The sequence below is a fragment of the Diplotaxodon limnothrissa genome, linkage group LG10 (assembly GCF_057381915.1).
Source record: "Diplotaxodon limnothrissa isolate DT_005_m linkage group LG10, D_limnothrissa_male_GT1.1, whole genome shotgun sequence".
Classification (NCBI taxonomy): Eukaryota; Metazoa; Chordata; class Actinopteri; order Cichliformes; family Cichlidae; genus Diplotaxodon; species Diplotaxodon limnothrissa.
In genome coordinates, this window is record NC_140605.1 from 7,100,468 (window position 1) to 7,121,235 (window position 20,768).

The window sequence follows — 20,768 nt, forward strand, 5'->3', positions numbered from 1 at the left end:
TCACGCTCAGCTCCCTTTTGACCATGACGGCAACACTGCTGCCACAGTACCAATCCACCTATTGCTTTCCCATTCTCCTCTCCCCTCACTTGTAAACAAGCCACAAAATGATGAAACCAAATGAACCACATCCTCTGCAAAAAGCAGAGATGAGTGGAGACCACTTAAGTGGAAACCTTCCCTTACTTAGCTACACCTAGAAATTTTGTCCAGAAAACAGCTGAAGCACTTGATATCAATTTGCATTAATTGGCAGGATGGCTTTCTAATTACTGATAGAGTTTAGCTGGTGTCAGGCTTTCCATGTATTTTTGCACCTCCCTTTCTTCATGTGTTCAATACTTTTTCCCTGTGTTGTTTATCATCATTACACACAACTTAATTAAGAGACATCTGTGGTTTGATTTCTTTGCATATGTGGGTTGGATGGGTTTACCGACATATGGTGAGAATTTCATCTCAATAGAACCTTTAGAACTACATTTATTTACAAAAGTCCTTATCAAAATCCGTCATATACATACCTGAGTTACATAATGAAACTAGTATATGCATAATATTGTTCCTGTTGTTCCTCTCATGCTGCCACAGCTGCTCAGGTAGAGTGGCAGGAGAAAATTTGATGTGCATTGAGAAAACATTGATTTTTCATTTATTGATTAATTCCTTTGCAACAGGTGCGGCTCTGCCAAAATCCCAGACTCCAACTGAAAAACAGTCCACCATATATCCTGGATATTTTACCTGATGCCTACCAACACCTGCGGGTCATACTAGGCAAATATGAAGAGAACCAGATGATCATACAGCTTAGTGAGAATGATTACTTTAAAATCTACATTGATAGCCTTATGAAGAAATCCAAACGAGCTATCCGGCTCTTCAAAGAGGGAAGAGAGAGGATGTACGAGGAGCAGTCACAGGACAGGTATGACGACGGGATATTTCCTGGCTTTTGTGTTTTATGTTAACACAGATTTTCTTGGTTTTCTCTGGAAGACTGCTTTAAGAGAAGTAGCTATCATATGATGTCTCTCAGACAGAATAGGAACAATAATAATTAACAGTTTTGTTTCAGATTTAAAAATTACAAGCTTTTTGGAGGTACACTCTGTTCTGGCCACTTCATTCCAAAGCTATATATATTTGTGTACATTTGGGCTAGATATGCACAGTAGATGCTCCTTGATGCCCTCAGATGTCAGTTTCCTTTTTGAATACTGTACGAGACGGTGCTCTCTTTTTGTTTTACTCATGATAACCATAGTCACAGAGACAACATGACTTACTTACTTACATGTCTTACCATTCACCTTTAAATGTTATTTAAATAACATTTTCTTAAAATCTTAATAGCTCAGTTTTCCAGCCTCTTACAACCAACTCATATGTGTCACACTTGCAATTACAACTGTGAAAGTCAAAAGTTTCCATAAGTACTTCAACACACCAACTCCTGCTCTTTGTCTTAACGCTCAATATTAAGTTGCAGGTTGATTCATCTGAAAAATATGTTGGAATGATCTTGACAACTTTAAGTTGTTTTTTTTTTTTTATCTCAGCCACATCGTGATGACAGATATTTGTAACTGTACATGGCTGGTTAGCCAGCTGAAATACTGTGATAGCAGAATGAAGATGATTCTCTGTGAAAACTTTACCCATTGCAGAGTTACAGGAAGAACACTTCACATTCTTTCCATGGTTCGAGTTGCAAAGTAGTCATATAATCCAAAAAGTAACTATGCAGAGAGTCTCTGCTGCAATTTCATCTGTTTTCAAGGTGCACTGCTTCACTGTACTCTGCAGTCCATATTGGAGCTTAATAAAACACACATATATTAAATTATTTTTTACTGATTTTTTTTACTTTATTCTTTTTTACTGATGTCCAGACAGCCCTTCTGACTGGCTTTCTTCCCAAACTATCTAAGGATAAATGCCACTACACATCTTGCGCATTGCAAAGATTTGATATGAAATTCTGATTTTTTTCAAATGCAAGCCTGTCATGTAACATATACAGAAGGCCCAGCCAGATGCTGTATTCAATTCCAGAAACTTCTTGCTATGAGTCAACAGGTATAAAAACTAAATGATTTATGTCATTTAAAAACTGTTTTTGCAATAGGTAATTTAAATGTGTAAGGCTCCAGTAATTCTCAGGAGCCCTTTCTGATAGCTATGTGCAGAGCTTCAGAGGGAAAATCCCCACACACTTTACATCCGCTTCATATATTTCCTTTTTATCTCAGCTGAAGAAGCATCCAGCACCCTTTTTGATCTGTATGTGTGAAACTCTTTCTCTCTTTTTTTCTTACTTTTATTCTCTTATTGCCTCTGATTGTATAGGCTTAATTTATTGCAGTAAAACACAGTGTTTACTATAAACACTATATGTTGCTGTTGCAATATGGTAAAGAAGAAACCATAGAAACATATATTTCACATGTGAAAATTTATAAATGTCATATCTGAATCACCTGACAAATTATTTAGCTATTTAGTACATTCTTGGTAGTTACATGATGTTGTATGAGTCAGTATTTCTAGACTTTTAAGATAGCTGTTTTCATTTGCATAAAGCTAAGAGTCATGCGGTGTGTGTGGGTTCGTGATGATTCCTTCTGCTTCAATGAAGTCTAAAAGAACAGTTGAACCAGTTGCAGGGTTTGATTTCTGTGTTAATCAAATTGATTTCCGGTTATATCAAATAGCTTTTGCAGTTACAACATGAGGTTGAGCTTTTACATTATATGCATATGTTGAAGGATGCCTGTTAAACCAGACTAAGTGAGAAGTGTTCCAGCAGTTTTTCCCATAGTTGAATTTTGGAACCTATACCAGTGATTATTAGGGAGAAAGTACATCCTGATATTTACATATCAGCAAATATTTTTCAAAATATTTTCACAAATACTATACATAGATGTTAAAGATGTGAAACTGGAAAATGATAGGGGCATTATTCATCAACTCTTCTCAATGTTCTCAAGTGGATGTTCTGCTGACACATTGAAAGAATGGCAAACAGTTTCAAAAATACATGCATCCTTTTTTGCTGTCTAGCAATGACTCTTTTAACATAAGCAACTCAATTTCACTAGCATACAATGTTTAAATAGACCCTAGCTAGAACAGTGTGAAAAAATATGTAGTTGTAAATATATAGTCCGAGTTTATTCATACATCTTTTTATTCATATCATGAGAAAGTAGACTCTTAAACATACAGGCAAGAGGCTCTCTTTCATCCTACAAAAGACTGAGAGACAGGGTGTCTGTGTGTCTTTGCTTATGTCTGTTTGAGTAATTGTGTTTTAAACTGGAGAAGTACGTTCAAGCACACATCTGTGAAGGTTATGTGAAGAAGAGCATTTCTAAAAGTTTAAGAATGATCTGCAGTCTCTTTTGTATTAAATTTGAGCCTCTCATTAGAAACAGACTCATGGCTGTTTTATTTAATTGAGCAAGTTAACCTCTTCCTTTTCAATTTTTTACTTTCTAGTACAAATCTTTGACACCATAGTACTTTAGTGACTCTCTCTATTTGTCCTGCCCATTGGCAGTTAATGCCCAAAGCAGATGATGTCATTCTTAAGCAAGGGTAAACCCTTTTTAGAAAAGAGCCCATCAAACAGCCTAAAATGACACTGACAAACATGAGTGGTTTCATAATTCATGGCTGAAAATGATAAATTTATTATATAAAATGTCATTTGCTAAAACTGAGCCGTAAAACAAAGTTGCAGTAAATTAGCTCTGCTAAAAAAGATTTTTTTTTCCTGATCTTGCTGAAGGTTGCGTCAACTTATGCTGAAACAACTTTTTTTCTTCTGTGATCCTCATTTGATAGTTCACATACTACACCACATACTTTTGTACTCTCATATACATTTTTATGTAGCCTATATTTCTGTGACATTTTATACCAGAATAGTTAAGGTGTTAAGATTATTAAAATCTCAAAAGAGCATTAGCAAGGACTGTTTATATTTTTTAGCATATGACCACTCAGCAAACTGCCAAGAAAAACATTTATTTAATAGGAAGGGAAGTGATCCTCTCCAAAAATAGGCTTAGCATGGGGCAGTTATCTTCTGTGGCTAGTTGAGAGTTGAGGGTAAAGAAAAGAGAGAATAAAAGTATAGACGGAAAAGAAAAGCATAGTCCATTTTTCTTTGTTTAATTTGATATTCACTGTATCAGTTATTTCTTTTAATTTGTTCATGAGAATGGGCATGCTTTTACTGTACTGTGCAAAAGTTTTAGGCAGGTGTAAAAAAAATGCTGTAAACAAAGAATGCTTTCAGAAATGGAAGTGTTAATCATTTATTTTTATCAATCAACAAAATGCAGTGAATGAACAAAAGAGAAATCTAAATCAAATCAATATTTGGTGTGACCACCCTTTGCCTTCTTCTAGGTACAGTTGCACACAGTTTTTGAAGGAACTCGGCTGGCAGGTTGTTCCAAAAATCTTGGAGAACTAACCACAGGTCTTCTGTGGATGTAGGCTTCCTAACATCCTTTTGTCTTTTCATGTAATCTCTGACACCATCGATGATGTTAAAATCAGGGCTCTGTGGGGGCCATACTATCACTTCCAGGCCTTCTTGTTCTTCTTTACACTGAAGATAGTTCTTAATGGCTTCGACTGTATGTTTGGGATCATTGTCCTGCTGCAGAATAAATTTGGGGCCAATCATACACTTCCCTGATGGTATTGCATGATGGAGAAATATCTGCCTGTATTTCTCAGCATTGAGAACACCATTAATCCTGACCAAATCTCCAACTCCATTTGCAGAAATGCATCCCAAACGTTCAAGGAACCTCCACCATGCTTCACTGTTGCCTGCAGACACTCATTATTGCACCGCTCTCCAGCCCTTCAACAAACAAACTGCCTTCTGCTACAGCCAAATATTTCTAATTTTGACTCATCAGTCCAGAGCACCTACTGCCATTTTTCTGCACCCCCATTTCCTATGTTTACGTGCATACTTGAGTCACTTGGCCTTGTTTCTACGTCAAAGGCATGGCTTTTTGGCTGCAACTCTTCCATAAAGACCACTTCTGGCCAGACTTCTCCAGACATTAGATGGAATGTCCCACTGGTTTCTGCCAGTTCTGAGCTTATGGCACTGCTGGACATCTTCTGATTTCAAAGGGTAATAAGCACTGCTGCAGTAAGTTTCCTTGACCGACCACTTGTGTCTATGATCCTTTACATTGCCCGTTTCTTTATGCCTCCTCAAAAGAGCTTGAACAGCACATCTTGAAACCCCAGTCTGCTTTGAAATCTTTGTCTGGGAGAGTATAACTACCTTGTGCCTTGTTGCTGTGCTCAATCTTGCCATGACATGAAACTGTCTTTCACAACCTCAACTTGGTAGCAGAGTTTGGCCTACAAAATCCCTGACTTTGTGCAATTGTACTATAAGAACTAATGCTTATTTGAAGGCTAAAGGCAGTAACGCCAAATAACTGATTTGATTTAAATTTTTGTTCACTCACTTTGCATTTTGTAAATTGATAAAAATAAACAAACATTACAACAATCATATATTCCTGAAAGCATTCTTTGTTTACTGAATTTTTTCACACCTGCCTAAAACCTTTTGCACAGTACTGTATTTCTGCAACTAACATGTATAGGCTTGATCTGGAATGTACTTCTGCAGAAGGATTTTTATTACGCTTGTTGATGTGTCATAGTGAGCAGTCCTTTGAAATGATGATGTCACATGTTCCCATGGAAGGTCTGAGCCTGAGTAAGCTTCCACAAAGTAGAACCTGGGTAGGAATAAGTCTCAGCATAAATGTATGTGTGTTTGTGAGAGTACATACATACAAAGGACTGGAAAGCTATTTTGAGAGGTTTACTCACTGCCTTCTGACTAAGGGTTTATATCAATGTGCTTTGACCTGCAGTATTATGCCCCCACCCTTCAAACACACATGAAGAAAAAAGAACAGCCCCTCCACTGTTGGATCAAAGCTTGGATTGAGTCATTTGGTTCCAAAGGGCCCATTTATTTCTTTTGTCCACATCCCCCAGCTGTAAATGGGAAATGTAGCCTTTAAATGGTGCCTTTCTACTCTACTGGAGCACTCAAAGTGCTTTATACACCGTGCTTCATTCACCCGTTGACACAGGCACTTTTCTAAATGCTGGCCTAACAGTCATATACATTCACACTCCAGTGAATTGAGCAACTTGCACAAGGATACTTTGGAAACCAGGGATTGAACCACCAACCTTCAAATTGTGAATTAGCTCTACCTCCTGTTCTGCATCCAGTTCTACTTCATGAGTTATATGTCTGTGAAGGTTCGCAGTCATCCAGCTCATTGTAGTCTTAGCTTAGAAAGAAAAGCATGTGGACTTCTTTAAGTTTCCTTGAGGTGAAACATCTTCGAGGAAACTTAAAGAACTCCAGACGCTTTCTTTCCAAGCTTCTGCGGGACACTCAGCTATGAGCACTGAGGTACATGAGAGACAGGGGCTGTGGCAGACAAGCTTTAAACTACAGCATCTTCAAAGCTTTTAACCATAGCAATGCTTTCTTGTGACTGGTATTGACTAGGGGTCACTGCCGAACGGATGCGACCGGGGGACACCATAGTGACTGGTATTGACTGGGGGTCACTACCGAACAGATGTGACCGGAGGATACTGTAGAGACTGGTATTGACTGAGGGTCACTACCGAACATATGCAACCAGGGAACACTGTAGTGACTGGTACTGACTGGGGATCACTACCAAACGGATGCGACCGGGGGACACTGTAATGACTGGTATTGACTGGGGGGCTCTACTGAACGGATGCAGCTGGGGGACAGTGTGAAGGAAATGGTCGAGGAAATCTCTCCCCAAAAGTGTGCTGTCAAACCTAGCATTGGCCCTACAATGCCAGACCACGTTTTCCAGTTGATCGCTCTACCCTTTAACATCCAGACTTTATAATCATAGTTATCATCAACCACAGATAACCCTTAATTGCAGAAAAGAGAATGCTTTTTATTAATAAATCTAGAAACATCTTTCTTACATCACCCTTTTAATAGAATACTGTTCCCAGTATGATAGGAAATGTTACATTTATGAATTGATAATAATAGCTTTCATCATCATTCATAAGAGCCTAAAAATGATTCAAATGAAGCTTTTGAATACCAGTACATGATGTTGGAGAAATGGTAATACATTTATCCAGAATGAAAGTAAATACTCAAGACTGAATATTGAATACAGCACAACTGTATGGTCCTTACCATATTACTTTTAATGAACAATTCATTTATTATTTAGAGACTTCTGTTATAGTGACCCTGACATTTAAAGCAAGTCTACAATGTCATAGTGAGTTAGAGGAAGCCGTTTGTGATGGAGACAAATTGTTGAGATGGCAGGAAGCCAATAGAAATTGAGATAGTGAGCAGTTGAGCAGCTGGAGTGCACTTGTCAGCACAGCAGTGTGATAGCAACTGTGTAAGCAAATTTGTGACTTTGCTCTATTTTATTTATGGGGAATCTGAAATTGTTCTTTTTATTTAACATGTTGAAAAGCTGTTTAGTATGATTTCATTTATGTGTTGCTTATAACAGAACAATCAAAAAATTACATAAGTTAGCCAGCAGTTTCTGGCCATGCTACCCTAGACACGCTGAATAAATTAGCCCTAGGCTGCCTTTCATGGGCAGCTTGTCAGATGAGGCAGATTACAGACTGATAGCACAGATCATGGCAAGGACACATGAGAGACTGACCATATATCTGTCTTGTACTTTGCACTGAGCATTAAAGTGGGGTGATGCTGTAAGCAGGGAGAAAATTTACATCCAAAAAATGTATCCATGTATCCATGCATACATTATATAGCGCAGAATACATGCTGCTTTTTCTGTTTGTTTGGGGGTACTTAAGAGCAGAGCCCTCGCCCACAAGGATGTGTGGTCTTTTCCTTTGCATCCCAATGAGAAGTTATTTTGGTTGGCCCTTGGTTGATTAGAGGCCTAATGGTAACCAAAGAAGCATGAAATTACTTTTTTTCAGTGCAGGCATACACACAAGCACACTCACATGCTCATACACATGCAGACCAACTGAAGTGGAACGCTACCACAGAATACTGATGCTCACCTTTCCCACTTTAACCTAATATTACTCAAATACTTTATTCCATTTCCAAGGAAATGGAGAAAGACAGTAGATGGGCAAACATTCCAAAATTAAATCAGAAATAAAGAAAAAGTTGAAAAATATTATGAATAATTGTAAAATTATTGTATAATTTATCAAATTGACTACAGCTCTGATTGACGTTTAACTGTTCATGGCAACTGATTTCTTAGTCAACTAAACAAGGCAACCCCCCCCCCCCCCCCCCCCCAAAAAAAAAAAAAAAAAAAAAAACTAGACTAACTAGCTAATATAGGAGACTAAGAGACACTCAGATATCAAGTTAATCTTACATTTTATACTCCAAACAGACAATGAAGAAAAACACTAAACTGTGGTTAAATAGGACAAATTAACATCCAAAAAGTGTGATGCAGTGTATGAGTGATGCACGTTGTGCATAACGGATTTGTAGTGTTTCTGAACATGGCTGAATAACATAACAACAGTTTACCATCATTTACCATGAGTGGGCATCAATTAAAATGATAGCAATTAGATAAAAAGAGCCCCAATATGTGTAGTGTTTTATGTCCACTTTAAAGTAGTAATGCAATCACAACACAAATCCTGGTTATCTATTTCTATAAGGGGATTCCAATTAATATTTGCATGTTGTGTTTACATTACAGTTAATAGATGATGTGTTTGTCATCTGACCCATTTTATTGGTAAGACATCAATTAGGGTTCTACTGTTTTAGTGACTCTTTTAAGTCCTTTGATTATTTGTTTGAAATAAAATTTTGACATTGCCATTTTCAATTTTTGTCAACCAGTTCATATTATAGTCATCAGTTGTTGATCATAAAATAATATGTGTGTGATGGCGAATTGTACAAGACAACAACATTAAAACTCATCTGATGGGAAAAAAATCACATGTAAAGCTAAATCTCTTATGATAGTGTTTGGGAAGTTACGAAGTTTCATTTTTGCCCTTCCTCATAGCAAAGATGGAATATAACGTCAAATATAATTGTTCAAATAAACAGGATTTTCTTTGATTGACATTTGGGGTTATGACCATTTGAAATTTGAAAGTATAGCTATGCCATCTGTTGGTTTTAACCAGGGTCTAATAGGAAGTAATAGTAGCAGGCAACAAAGTGACAGTGTGCAATCTTTCTGTTGAAGAAGCAGCTTCTCACACATAGGTTTTCTTTGCTCTAAGTCATCCTGGGAAGTGTAAAAAACTTGTTGCAATGTGTAGATAGTGTCCATATGCAGTAATTCAAAAACAAATGACATGAATCCATTCCATAGAGCAGAGGTGTCAAACTCAAATACACAGTGGGCCAAAATTCAAAACTGGAGTCGTGGGCTAACAATAATATTTATTAAAAAAAAAAAATCTTCCTCCAGATATAAGAATGAATCTTTTCTTATGGACTCAAATAGGTTTTGCTGGAAAACTGAATATGGAACAAGCAAAGCTTAATACTAAACAATATATATATTAGCTGTATAATACCAGTAGGCCAGCTCTAATAGTAATTTGGTATGGCTTTGCGGGCCAAATTTGGCCCGCGGGCCAGAGTTTGACACCTATGCCATAGAGGGTCTTCTGGATCAACAAGTCAGTGGTTTATTTGACTGATGAATCTTTCTATGTCACATTTATGATTGTCTGGGTTTTGCTTTCAAAAGAAGGAAATGTACCTGTCTATACTGGTTAGTTTTTGTGAATAAGAACAAATTTACTTTCCTTTTACAAAGCACTAACATTATCACCCTTTTTGTACACTCAGAAAATAAGTGGCAATATGTTATTGGATTTTAGGCTGCATAAATAACTGTGCAAAATAAAACTTGACACTGGCTCTGCATTTGTCACATTTATCATTATCAGATTATGAGATCCCTAACCCTAACCCTGAGAAAAATGTGTTCTCACATCCTATGCCCACACATCCTTAAGTGTTATAATATGTCTGTTTTTTTTTTTTAAGTTCAGTTTTATCTAGTGTGTGATAGATGTGATATGTTGTGTGATATAGCACAGAGATCCTTCTGTAGTCGTTATTTAAGCCAGTTTGTTTTCTAATGTGCTCATGTAGTTCATATTATAGTTAACTTTTTTAAAGGAAATCCAACATTAAATTATCTATAAACTGTGTTCTAGCATATGTTGGTCTAAGAGAGTGTTCGAAATGTCTGATTTGACCAGCTATTACCAACAAATCAGAAGTCAGGAACATGTACAGTATATTTGTACAGGTCAAATAGTTTCCATGTGGTGTCTGTCAAACATGTGAGGCTATAATTTTACATGAACTATTTCCTGTTTTCTGGCCTCTGCAGGAGGAACCTGACCAAGCTGTCTCTGATCTTCAGTCATATGCTGGCAGAAATCAAGGCAATCTTCCCTGGAGGACAATTCCAAGGAGACACGTTCAGGATTACCAAAGCTGATGCTGCTGACTTCTGGAGGAGATTTTTTGGTGAAAAGTAAGTGTCACCTCAGTATTATTTTTGTTGTTGTTTGTTTGTTTTTTGATAGATGTGTATGTTATTCACTTGTCCAAATTGGACATGCACACAAATAGTTGGGAATGACATATTCCATTAAATAATCAACACCATCACTTTTAACGTGTAATGGTAAAAAGTAGTAAAACACCACTACAAATGTACCAAGCCTATTCTAGAGCTGGCTAGCTAAAAGTTTGTCAAATTCCACACTGGTGCTAAATTTCAAGTTCAAGTTCAAGTTCAAATTTTATTTGCCACATGCAGTGGCATGTTGCCCTGCAGTGGAATGAACCCGCCCCCCGACCTTACACACACAACACAGACATCACATGGGGATACAAGTCAGAGAACGGTTGCATTACAGAAAAAAAACACTGAAATGTACACTACAATGGGAAAATGCAAGAGGAAAAAAGAGACCTCTACTCATGCTGGGCTATAGGAGGACAGCATGAGAACAGGAAACAAAAAAACTCCTCTGCACAGAAAGCACATAAATGTCCACAGTACAACATTACAGAGCACGTGACCAGCAACAGGGTTGGGTAGGGGATGAGGAGTAATCCCAGGCAACACAGCAGCCATCCTGCCACTGCACCGTCTCTCCAGCGCGGGCCCAGACCCGCCTCGTGTTCCCAGGAGGCAACAAGCATCGAAGGCATTGGAAGGGGAAGGGGGATGAGTGAGTGCTCATCAGTGTAAGTGTATGTGTGTGCGTGTCCATAGTTCAGCTGAGACAGTGTCCTTCGCCCTACCAGGCTAAGTAAACAGTCTACCAGCCAACCCAGGTGGCCTTATAATTGGAAGGAACAGTCAAAACACAGTCGTTATCAGGGAGTTTTTGTTCGGCTCCAGCCTTAAGCCCACAGCTGGCGCCGAGGGGATATCCGCATTATCATGTTGATGTTGTTGATTTTTCTTTTATGCGAATAACTCATGAGAATTTTAAAGCTGTTCTTTAACACTCCAACACTGGTCTCTCACTCTCCCGTTGGAGAGCCGCGAGCTTCTCCATGATGTTGTCAAACTTGCACTCCGTGGTCTTGTCATTCTTGTGCTCAGAGAGCCGATTCTGAGAACTCACGACTGCAGTGAGCTGCTCCACGATGTAATCCAACTTTCGCTCAGAGGTGTTATTCTGAGGGAACTTCCCCTTGATGTAATCCAATATACGCTCGGAGGTGTTATTCTGAGTATTCACGGCAGCCGTAAGCTTCTCCAAGGTCTTAACCATGCTGCATTCAGTGAGCTCTTTCTGAGAAGTCGCGCCTCGTCCCATCGTTTCAATCCCAGCGGGCAGCCTTGGGGGGGTTTAAACAGCTGGTTCCGCTTTCTTAATTCTCCGATAAGCCAGGGCCAAGCCAGCTCCGATCAGCAAGAACCCTGTTATCATGGTTCCGAATAGGTAGATATCTTCAGCGTCCTCGATCGACAGTCCCGCCAGGCACACGATCCTCCATTTCTGCCACCCGTCCATCGTGTATCCGGCAGGGAAAGTCCCTCCAGGGCACTCGGGCTCTCCCAAGCCCAGACTTCTCGTTGAGAAAAGGGTGTCAATAGCATTCAGAGACCAGTTGATCAAATCCATAATTCTCTTTTAGGTTTTAGAGAACAGACTGTGAGAGAGTGTTCCAGGGAAAGTAATACACATGAGACAAGACAAGGACACAAGAGGCTAAGCAGGGAAGATAAGGGGAAGGAGGAGAGGAGAAAAGTGCAACTGCCTTCGCCGAGAGCCAAACGAGAAAGAGTAATTTAGCAGTATTTTTCATTAAGCATATAATTTCAGATCATAACCATTTTCCATTCATACTGACAAAAGTCTGCAGTAGGGTAATGGTTACTTCCTTGTGAAGCAGTTTCTAATTCTTTTCAGTTTTATCAGGAGGACATTTTTGGCTAGTATTTTCCATGATTTTACAAATGTCTTAAAAGAATATGTTTTGCTCATATACCTTCCTCATAAAAATGTTTTTTTTATTTGCATAAAAAATGCAAAACTTATTTTGTGATATTCTTGGAATTTTGAGAATATTAGAAGATCCTGTTCCTATCATTTCAATACATTACACAATATATGTAATTCAGTATAATAGTGAATTAAAGTGTTTGTTATGAAAAATGTCATGTTAAAAAAAATCCACTTGTGTAGAGAGATATAAATTGCTACTGGATGCACTATCACTGCTTTATTTTGATTCTGTAAAACCTCATAATTATCTCTAAGACAATGTGTTTTTTTCAATGTAGTTGAATTATCTCTGCTCATCCTACACTGTGTTCAGAGCCACCTTAGAAACTAAGTATAGTATAATCTGTTAGATTATTAGATTTTTGCAAACCGAAGCTGAGGTATAGCCCTTTAATCAGTCAAAGGGTCACACTTGTTACCCATCCTGAGAGAAGATTGAGATGTCAGGACTTGGCTTGAGGCTAACTGCACATAATGTCTTTCAGATGAATTTACTGTTTATATTGTAAGGAAGCTGATGCTGATGCTCACTATAAATAAACATTCATAAATTTAAGCAGAAAACATCACTATGGCCACTATTAGCCAAATTAGCCAACTGTGTCAGATAGGAAGCTGTTGGAGGTATATGAAATGGTGGTGGTCAGAGGGCCCGGTGGCGCCAGTGTCCGGCAGCTGTGTGCTTAGGGTTATTATCCTGTTGAAGATAAACCTTTGCCACATTTCAAAAGCCAGAGCACTTTGAAGGAGGCCGTCATCAAGGATGTCTCTGTAGATTGCTGCTGTCATTTTTTCCTCAACCCTGACTAATCTCCCAGTTCTGCTGCTGATGCTGGCACCACGATGCTTCACTGTAGGGATGGTATTAGCCAGGTGGTGAGCAGTGCCTGCTTTCCATGACACACGGGATTCAGGCCAAAAAGTTAAATCTTTGTTTAAGAGAGACCTGTCATGAGGAATGATTTCCGTCTGGCTGCTCTACCATACAGGCTTGATCGGTGAAGTGCTGCAGAAATGATACTCCTTCTATCCCAACTTGCTCAGACTGGCCAAGTAGCTAACAGTCCCGGTGTTTCAAAATCTTCCTATTATGGATGATGGCGGTCACTGTGCTGATTGGGATCTTCAGTGCTGCAGACATTTTTCTATACCCCCACCCCAAGTTCTGTGACTTGATACAGTCCTGTCTTGAAAATCTACAGACAACTCCTCTGACCTTTCTTGCACTGTCATCAAAGGGACCTTATATAGACAGGTGTGTGTCAGGGTGCAACTGAGCTCAGTTTTCGGTGTCATGCAAGAATTACACTTCTGAATTTTAAGCAAACTTTTTCCACTTTGTTGTTATTGGATAATGTATGTAGAATTTTGAGTTGAAAAATGAATTTACATTTACATTTTACAATAAGGCTGTAACATAACACATTGTGGAGGAAGCAAAGCACTGTGAATACTTTTCTCTTCCTCTGGGATTAATGGTACAGTCCAAATTACGGTTACAGTTGTGTCATTTTAAAAATGCGATGTAAAAAGGATGACTTAAAAAACAAAAAAACAAATACATTAAACATTGGGCACCAAATTCTGTAAATTTTCAAAATGCCCGAAATGCCAGTTTTGTGTGGATTTTTTTTATCCACAGTTTTTTTTTTTTTACCCTAATAGAAGATAGTGTTTAAGGCAATAGCTTCACATTTTCACAGATACACTGTTGGATATTTTTCAGAAAATGAAATTTAAACTGTGAATCATATATTTTGTTTTAATATGTTAAAACGATATGTTATGAATTAATTAAATTCACATACAGTGGGGCAAAAAAGTATTTAGTCAGCCACCGATTGTGCAAGTTCCCCCACTTAAAATGATGACAGAGGTCAGTAATTTGCACCAGAGGTACACTTCAACTGTGAGAGACAGAATGTGAAAAAAAAATCCATGAATCCACATGGTAGGATTTGTAAAGAATTTATTCGTAAATCAGGGTGGAAAATAAGTATTTGGTCAATAACAAAAATACAACTCAATACTTTGTAACATAACCTTTGTTGGCAATAACAGAGGTCAAACGTTTACTATAGGTCTTTACCAGGTTTGCACACACAGTAGCTGGTATTTTGGCCCATTCCTCCATGCAGATCTTCTCGAGAGCAGTGATGTTTTGGGGCTGTCGCCGAGCAACATGGACTTTCAACTCCCGCCACAGATTTTCTATGGGGTTGAGGTCTGGAGACTGGGTAGGCCACTCCAGGACTTTCAAATGCTTCTTACGGAGCCACTCCTTTGTTGCCCGGGCGGTGTGTTTTGGATCATTGTCATGTTGGAAGACCCAGCCTCGTTTCATCTTCAAAGTTCTCACTGATGGAAGGAGGTTTTGGCTCAAAATCTCACGATACATGGCCCCATTCATTCTGTCCTTAACACGGATCAGTCGTCCTGTCCCCTTGGCAGAAAAACAGCCCCATAGCATGATGTTTCCACCTCCATGCTTCACAGTAGGTATGGTGTTCTTGGGATGCAACTCAGTATTCTTCTTCCTCCAAACACGACGAGTTGAGTTTATACCAAAAAGTTCTACTTTGGTTTCATCTGACCACATGACATTCTCCCAATCCTCTGCTGTATCATCCATGTGCTCTCTGGCAAACTTCAGACGGGCCTGGACATGCACTGGCTTCAGCAGCGGAACACGTCTGGCACTGCGGGATTTGATTCCCTGCCGTTGTGGTGTGTTACTGATGGTGACCTTTGTTACTTTGGTCCCAGCTCTCTGCAGGTCATTCACCAGGTCCCCCCGTGTGGTTCTGGGATCTTTGCTCACCGTTCTCATGATCATTTTGACCCCACGGGATGAGATCTTGCGTGGAGCCCCAGATCGAGGGAGATTATCAGTGGTCTTGTATGTCTTCCATTTTCTGATGATTGCTCCCACAGTTGTTTTTTCACACCAAGCTGCTTGCCTATTGTAGATTCACTCTTCCCAGTCTGGTGCAGGTCTACAATACTTTTCCTGGTGTCCTTCGAAAGCTCTTTGGTCTTGGCCATGGCGGAGTTTGGAGTCTGACTGTTTGAGGCTGTGGACAGGTGTCTTTTATACAGATGATGAGTTCAAACAGGTGCCATTCATACAGGTAACGAGTGGGGGACAGAAACGCTTCTTACAGAAGACGTTACAGGTCTGTGAGAGCCAGAGATTTTCCTTGTTTGAGGTGACCAAATACTTATTTTCCACCCTAATTTACGAATAAATTCTTTACAAATCCTACCATGTGAATTCATGGATTTTTTTTTCACATTCTGTCTCTCACAGTTGAAGTGTACCTCTGGTGCAAATTACTGACCTCTGTCATCATTTTAAGTGGGGGAACTTGCACAATCGGTGGCTGACTAAATACTTTTTTGCCCCACTGTATATGGTAAAGGGGCTGATTCTTATATAGCGCTTTTCTACTCTCCCGGAGTACTCAAAGCACTGTATATAACATGCCATATTCACCCAATCTCGCAAGCACTTTCTTTATACATAGTGCTTTCTAACTACAGTCACACATTCATACGCTGACAGATGCATCAGAAAGTAACTTGGGGTTAGTATCTTGCCCAAGGATACTTGACATGCAGCCTGGAGGAGCCAGGGATCGAACCACCAACCTTCCGATCAGTAGGGTACCTGCTCTACCTCCTGAGCTACAGCCACCCCCTTGTGATTTGGTGTATATTGTATTATGTATACAATAGCAATTATGTATGTATTAACACTAAATCACGAGAGTTCTGTTACAGGGCTTTATAATCTAAGGTAGAGACCCCGAAGTAATAGAGAGAGAAAGCCCCCCACAATTAAACGTCCCTCTATGAGCAAGCACTTGACGACAGTGGGGAGGAAATACTGCCTTTTATCAGAAAGAAATCTCTGGCAGTACTATAAGGTCTTGAAGATAAAATCAGTCCTGGTTATTCAATGCATTGTATGTGAGGAGAAGGATTTTAAATTAAATTCTGAATCTAACAGGGAGCCAATGAAGGGAATGCTCTCTCTTTCGCTGCAGCATGTTGGATCAATGGACAGCTTTTCAGGGAGTTTTTAGGACAAGCCTAGTCCAGCCGAGAAGTAATAAATGCAAAAACTAGTTTTTCAGCTCTATGACAGGATGTTTCTAATTTTAGAGATACTTTACAACTACATGAGCAGTCCTGAACTGGTCATGTGTGTGCTCAATAAACTGGCAAATTACAGCAGGATTTTCCTATCCTCGGTCAGAAGGCACAGGTGACTTATATGATGAAAGAGGGGGTCTACAGCAATGATAATTAGGGTTCCTTTAATCCAAAACATCTCCAGAAGTGAATTCGTATGGGTATATGTATGTGTGTGGTTCTGTAAAATAACAGAAATTACAATTAGCAAACAATTAAAGTCAACCTAACTGGTCTAAAAAATACAGAAAGGGTTGAACAGAAAGTCTAATTCGAAAATGACTAAACCCCACCCCCTGGTGGACACAAATGGGCTGCTGCACAGGGATAGACTCCATCTTTACTTTGGGCAGCTCAGTTCACAAGGGTAGCGCCATTTTGGTCAAATCAGCATGAATATACATTGTCTCGTGGCTACACAAACCGCTGGAAAACTCTATAAAAGCATCACCCAATGTACATAGGTAAGTATTTGATAAGTTACAACCATAGAACAAACAAATACAAGGCACTTACTTATCATTCACGCACACGCACGACACATGTTCAGTACAACAGCCCAGCTCCACCAGCGCTATCACGGTGAACCAGCGCAAACTCAAACAAAGGATGGGAGGAATGTACCATCTTAGCAGTGGTTAGAGGGTGTCCGTGGAACAGTCTATATACACAAATCACAGGGGTTTTATACAGCCGCCCCCTAATGTGTATAGCACATTAGTAAACATTAAAAAACCCATGTGAATATGACTAAGGACATTCAGCTGACAGTTCAGGTAAAGTGATAAGTTTTGACATAGGCCGTTGGTATTTATGTTTCCCAATGGCGACTTCAGCTACTCGCACCTGTCCATCCGGGCTGGGAAACACGTGTGTTACCTGTCCTACGGGCCAGGAAGCCCATGGGAGCTGATAGTCCACCACCATGACAGTCTGTCCCACTTTCAAAGGTGGAGTAGTCTGGTTCCACTTCTGGTGAGGCTGCAGTCCAGGCAGGTAGCGCTGAATGAACTGAGTCCAGAACTGGTCCGCTATGACTTGGCTGTGACGCCATTTCCGCCTTCCAAGTTCTTCTCTGGTGCCATAAACTGCCTGGGGAAGGGAAGCATCGCGCCGCCCCATGAGCAACATATTTGGCGTGATTGGATCAACATCTGCAATATCCGAGGAAACGTATCCCAGTGGCTTGGAATTAAGTATGCCCTCTACTTCAATAAGAACAGTAAGCAACAAATCCTCTGGCACCGCTTGACCTTTGAGAGCAACTTGAAGTGCAGATTTGACTGAACGGATCTCCCGTTCCCAGGCTCCCCCAAAATGTGGAGCATGCGGAGGGTTGAAGTGGAAAATGATGCTCTGTTCACTGAGCTCCTGCAGTCGTGGCTCCATCACTTTGAATGCCTCCTGCAGCTCTCTGTCTCCTCTGAAATTGGTGACCTGATCACTCAGTATTTCAAAAGGTTTTCCTCTTCAAGCAATAAATCTGCGCAGAGCCATGAGAAAGGAGTCAGTGTCCATACCAGTGAGAAGGTCGAGGTGAATGCAGCGGGTCGTAAGGCATTTAAATATAATTCCCCACCGTTTCTCTTGTCTCCTACCTACTGTATCTTTATAGTGAAAGGGCCAAAACAGTCAATTCCTGTGGACCAGAATGGCGTCTGATTTAATCGCAAGCGGGTAGCAGGGAGATCAGACATCTTCGATGAAACAGGCTTGGCTCTCCACTTCTTACACTCAAAACAGCGATACTGATGCTTCCTTATGGCCTGTCTGCCTCTTAAAATCCAATACCTGCGTCTCAATTCGGCAAAGACACGTTCTGGGCCAGGATGCAGGAGACGTGTATCCTAGTCTTTGATGATGAGCTGAGTAGCAGGATGGTCTGGTGACAACACGATAGGATGCAGAGTGTTAACATCCATCTGCTCTGCTCGCTGGAGACGTCCACCTACTCGTATGAGGCCAAGCTGACTGTCATATTTGGGAGAAAGGTTGCTCAGTCTGCTGTCTTTGTACACCTCTTTCCCAGATTTAAGTGTGTGTACTTCAACAGGGAAGCTATCTTGTTGTGCCTGTTTGAGAATTTGAACTTCTGTCTCTAAGCGTTGTGCCGCTGACATAGGGAGGACAGCCGCCCCGTGAGAAGACAGGTAGGTGGCCTGCACCAAATCACCCCAGGTGTTGTATGCAGGATCAGACTGTGCCAAATCTGTAGTGACATAGGCACAGAAAGCTGATTTCTTTAACTCAGTATTATCTTCAGTGTCTGTACTCACAGTAGGTCGTGCTGGCCACTGCTCAGATGCTTGTCTCAGGAAGGGGGGCCCATCCATCCACTGGCTAGGTTTTGACAGCTCACGTAATGGTTTTCCCCGGGTGATGTCATCTGCTGGGTTCAAAGCCGAGGGGACATACCTCCAGCTGGCGGCCTCAGTCAGCTCCTGTATTTTGGCAATACGAGTACCTACAAACACTTTATAGTGGCAGGACTCGGACTAGATCCAGTTCAACACAGTGGTAGAATCGGTCCATAAAGTAGTCTCACTAATGGGCAGAGTAAGCTCACTGAGGAGGAGTCTAGACAGTTGTGCACCAGCCAGTACGGCACACAGCTCTAAACGGGGAATTGACAGTTTCTTGCGGGGAGCTACACGTGATCTGGCCATGATAAAGGCAGTGTGGACCTCATGTTCTGCCGATTTAAATCTCAAATATGCCACTGCTCCGTAAGCACACTCTGACGCATCACAGAATACATGCAGCTGGAAAGTTCCCTCTTGGGTTGCTGGGGCTGTGTAGCATCTAGGCAGACAGATTTCTTGTAGATACTGTAGCTCACTCACCCACTCTTGCCACCGTTGGAGTAACTCGCCCTCGATGGGATCATCCCAGTTCCTGTCGTTCTGCCACAGACGTTGAACAATAACCTTTGCCCGGGTCGTGAAGGGGATGATGAAACCCAGTGGGTCGTATTGAGAGGCGAGGATGCTGTAGATGTTTCTCATGGTTGACTCCTGAGGAACCACTGGCTGACATCTGTAGGCGATCTGGTCTGTGGAGCAGTGCCATGCCAAGCCTAAGGTTGGTTCTTGGGGATGTGGTTGGTGTTCAGTCAACCACAGCTCGCAGGTAGGGGACTTTGCTTCAGAGGGGAGATGAACAATGGCCTCTGGGTAGTTACTGGCCCACTGTCGGATTTCGAAACCACCAGTAGATAGCAACTCTCTGATGATAACATCGACAAGTGGTCGTGCCTGCGAAGCAAAGGGCAGAGATTGCAAACAGTTATCGACATAAAATGAGTGCAGCACGGAGTCTAGTACTTGTTCATTGCCATCTTTATGATCCTGCACATGGCACTGAAGGGCATACGTGGCACAACAGGGGCTGCATGTGGTTCCAAAGGGCAGGACACACCACTCATAAATGTCCGGGCTCCGATCTCTTTCCATATCTCTCCACACGAATCTCAGCAGGGGCCGGTCATGCGAAAGAAGCCGCACCTGATGGAACATACCTCGTATGTCCCCACTCACAGCAACAGGGTGCTCCCTAAATCTCAACAGGACACCTATAAAGGATGGACCGAGAGTTGGACCTGGTAGCAGCTGATCGTTAAGGCAGTCTTGCCTGTATTGGAAGGAACAGTTGAAAACTATCCTAGGTTTTTTGTTATGATGCACAATATGATGGGGAATGAACCAGGATTCATCTGTGCGGTTTGCCTCTTCAGGAGTGAGTTTTCTTACATAACCTGCTTGTTCCAGTTTGTGTATTTCTGCATTGTACACAGCCACTAGATCAGGATCTTTAATCAGGCGCTTCTCTGTGGACCGAAGGAGAGCCATCACTGCCATGGTCAGTTCGTAGTTTAGTGGAGTCTCTGCGGCGGAGCAGAGGAGTAGCATAGCGAGCTATTCCATCCACCTGTACAC

At 40.8% G+C, this 20,768-nt stretch overlaps 1 protein-coding gene and 1 pseudogene across 2 annotated transcripts in view; one reads left to right on the forward strand and one right to left on the reverse strand.

Moving 5' to 3' along the window:
• cblb (Cbl proto-oncogene B, E3 ubiquitin protein ligase) overlaps positions 1-20,768 on the forward strand; it is a 171,279-nt gene that overhangs the window by 3,284 nt on the left and 147,227 nt on the right. For both annotated transcript variants that reach the window (XM_085364305.1, XM_085364306.1), the window contains exons 3-4: positions 678-928; positions 10,494-10,640. In XM_085364305.1, coding sequence (XP_085220431.1) covers positions 678-928; positions 10,494-10,640 — 398 coding nt within the window. The remainder of the gene's footprint in view (positions 1-677; positions 929-10,493; positions 10,641-20,768) is intronic.
• On the reverse strand, positions 11,623-12,266 carry LOC146623812 (uncharacterized; annotated as a pseudogene).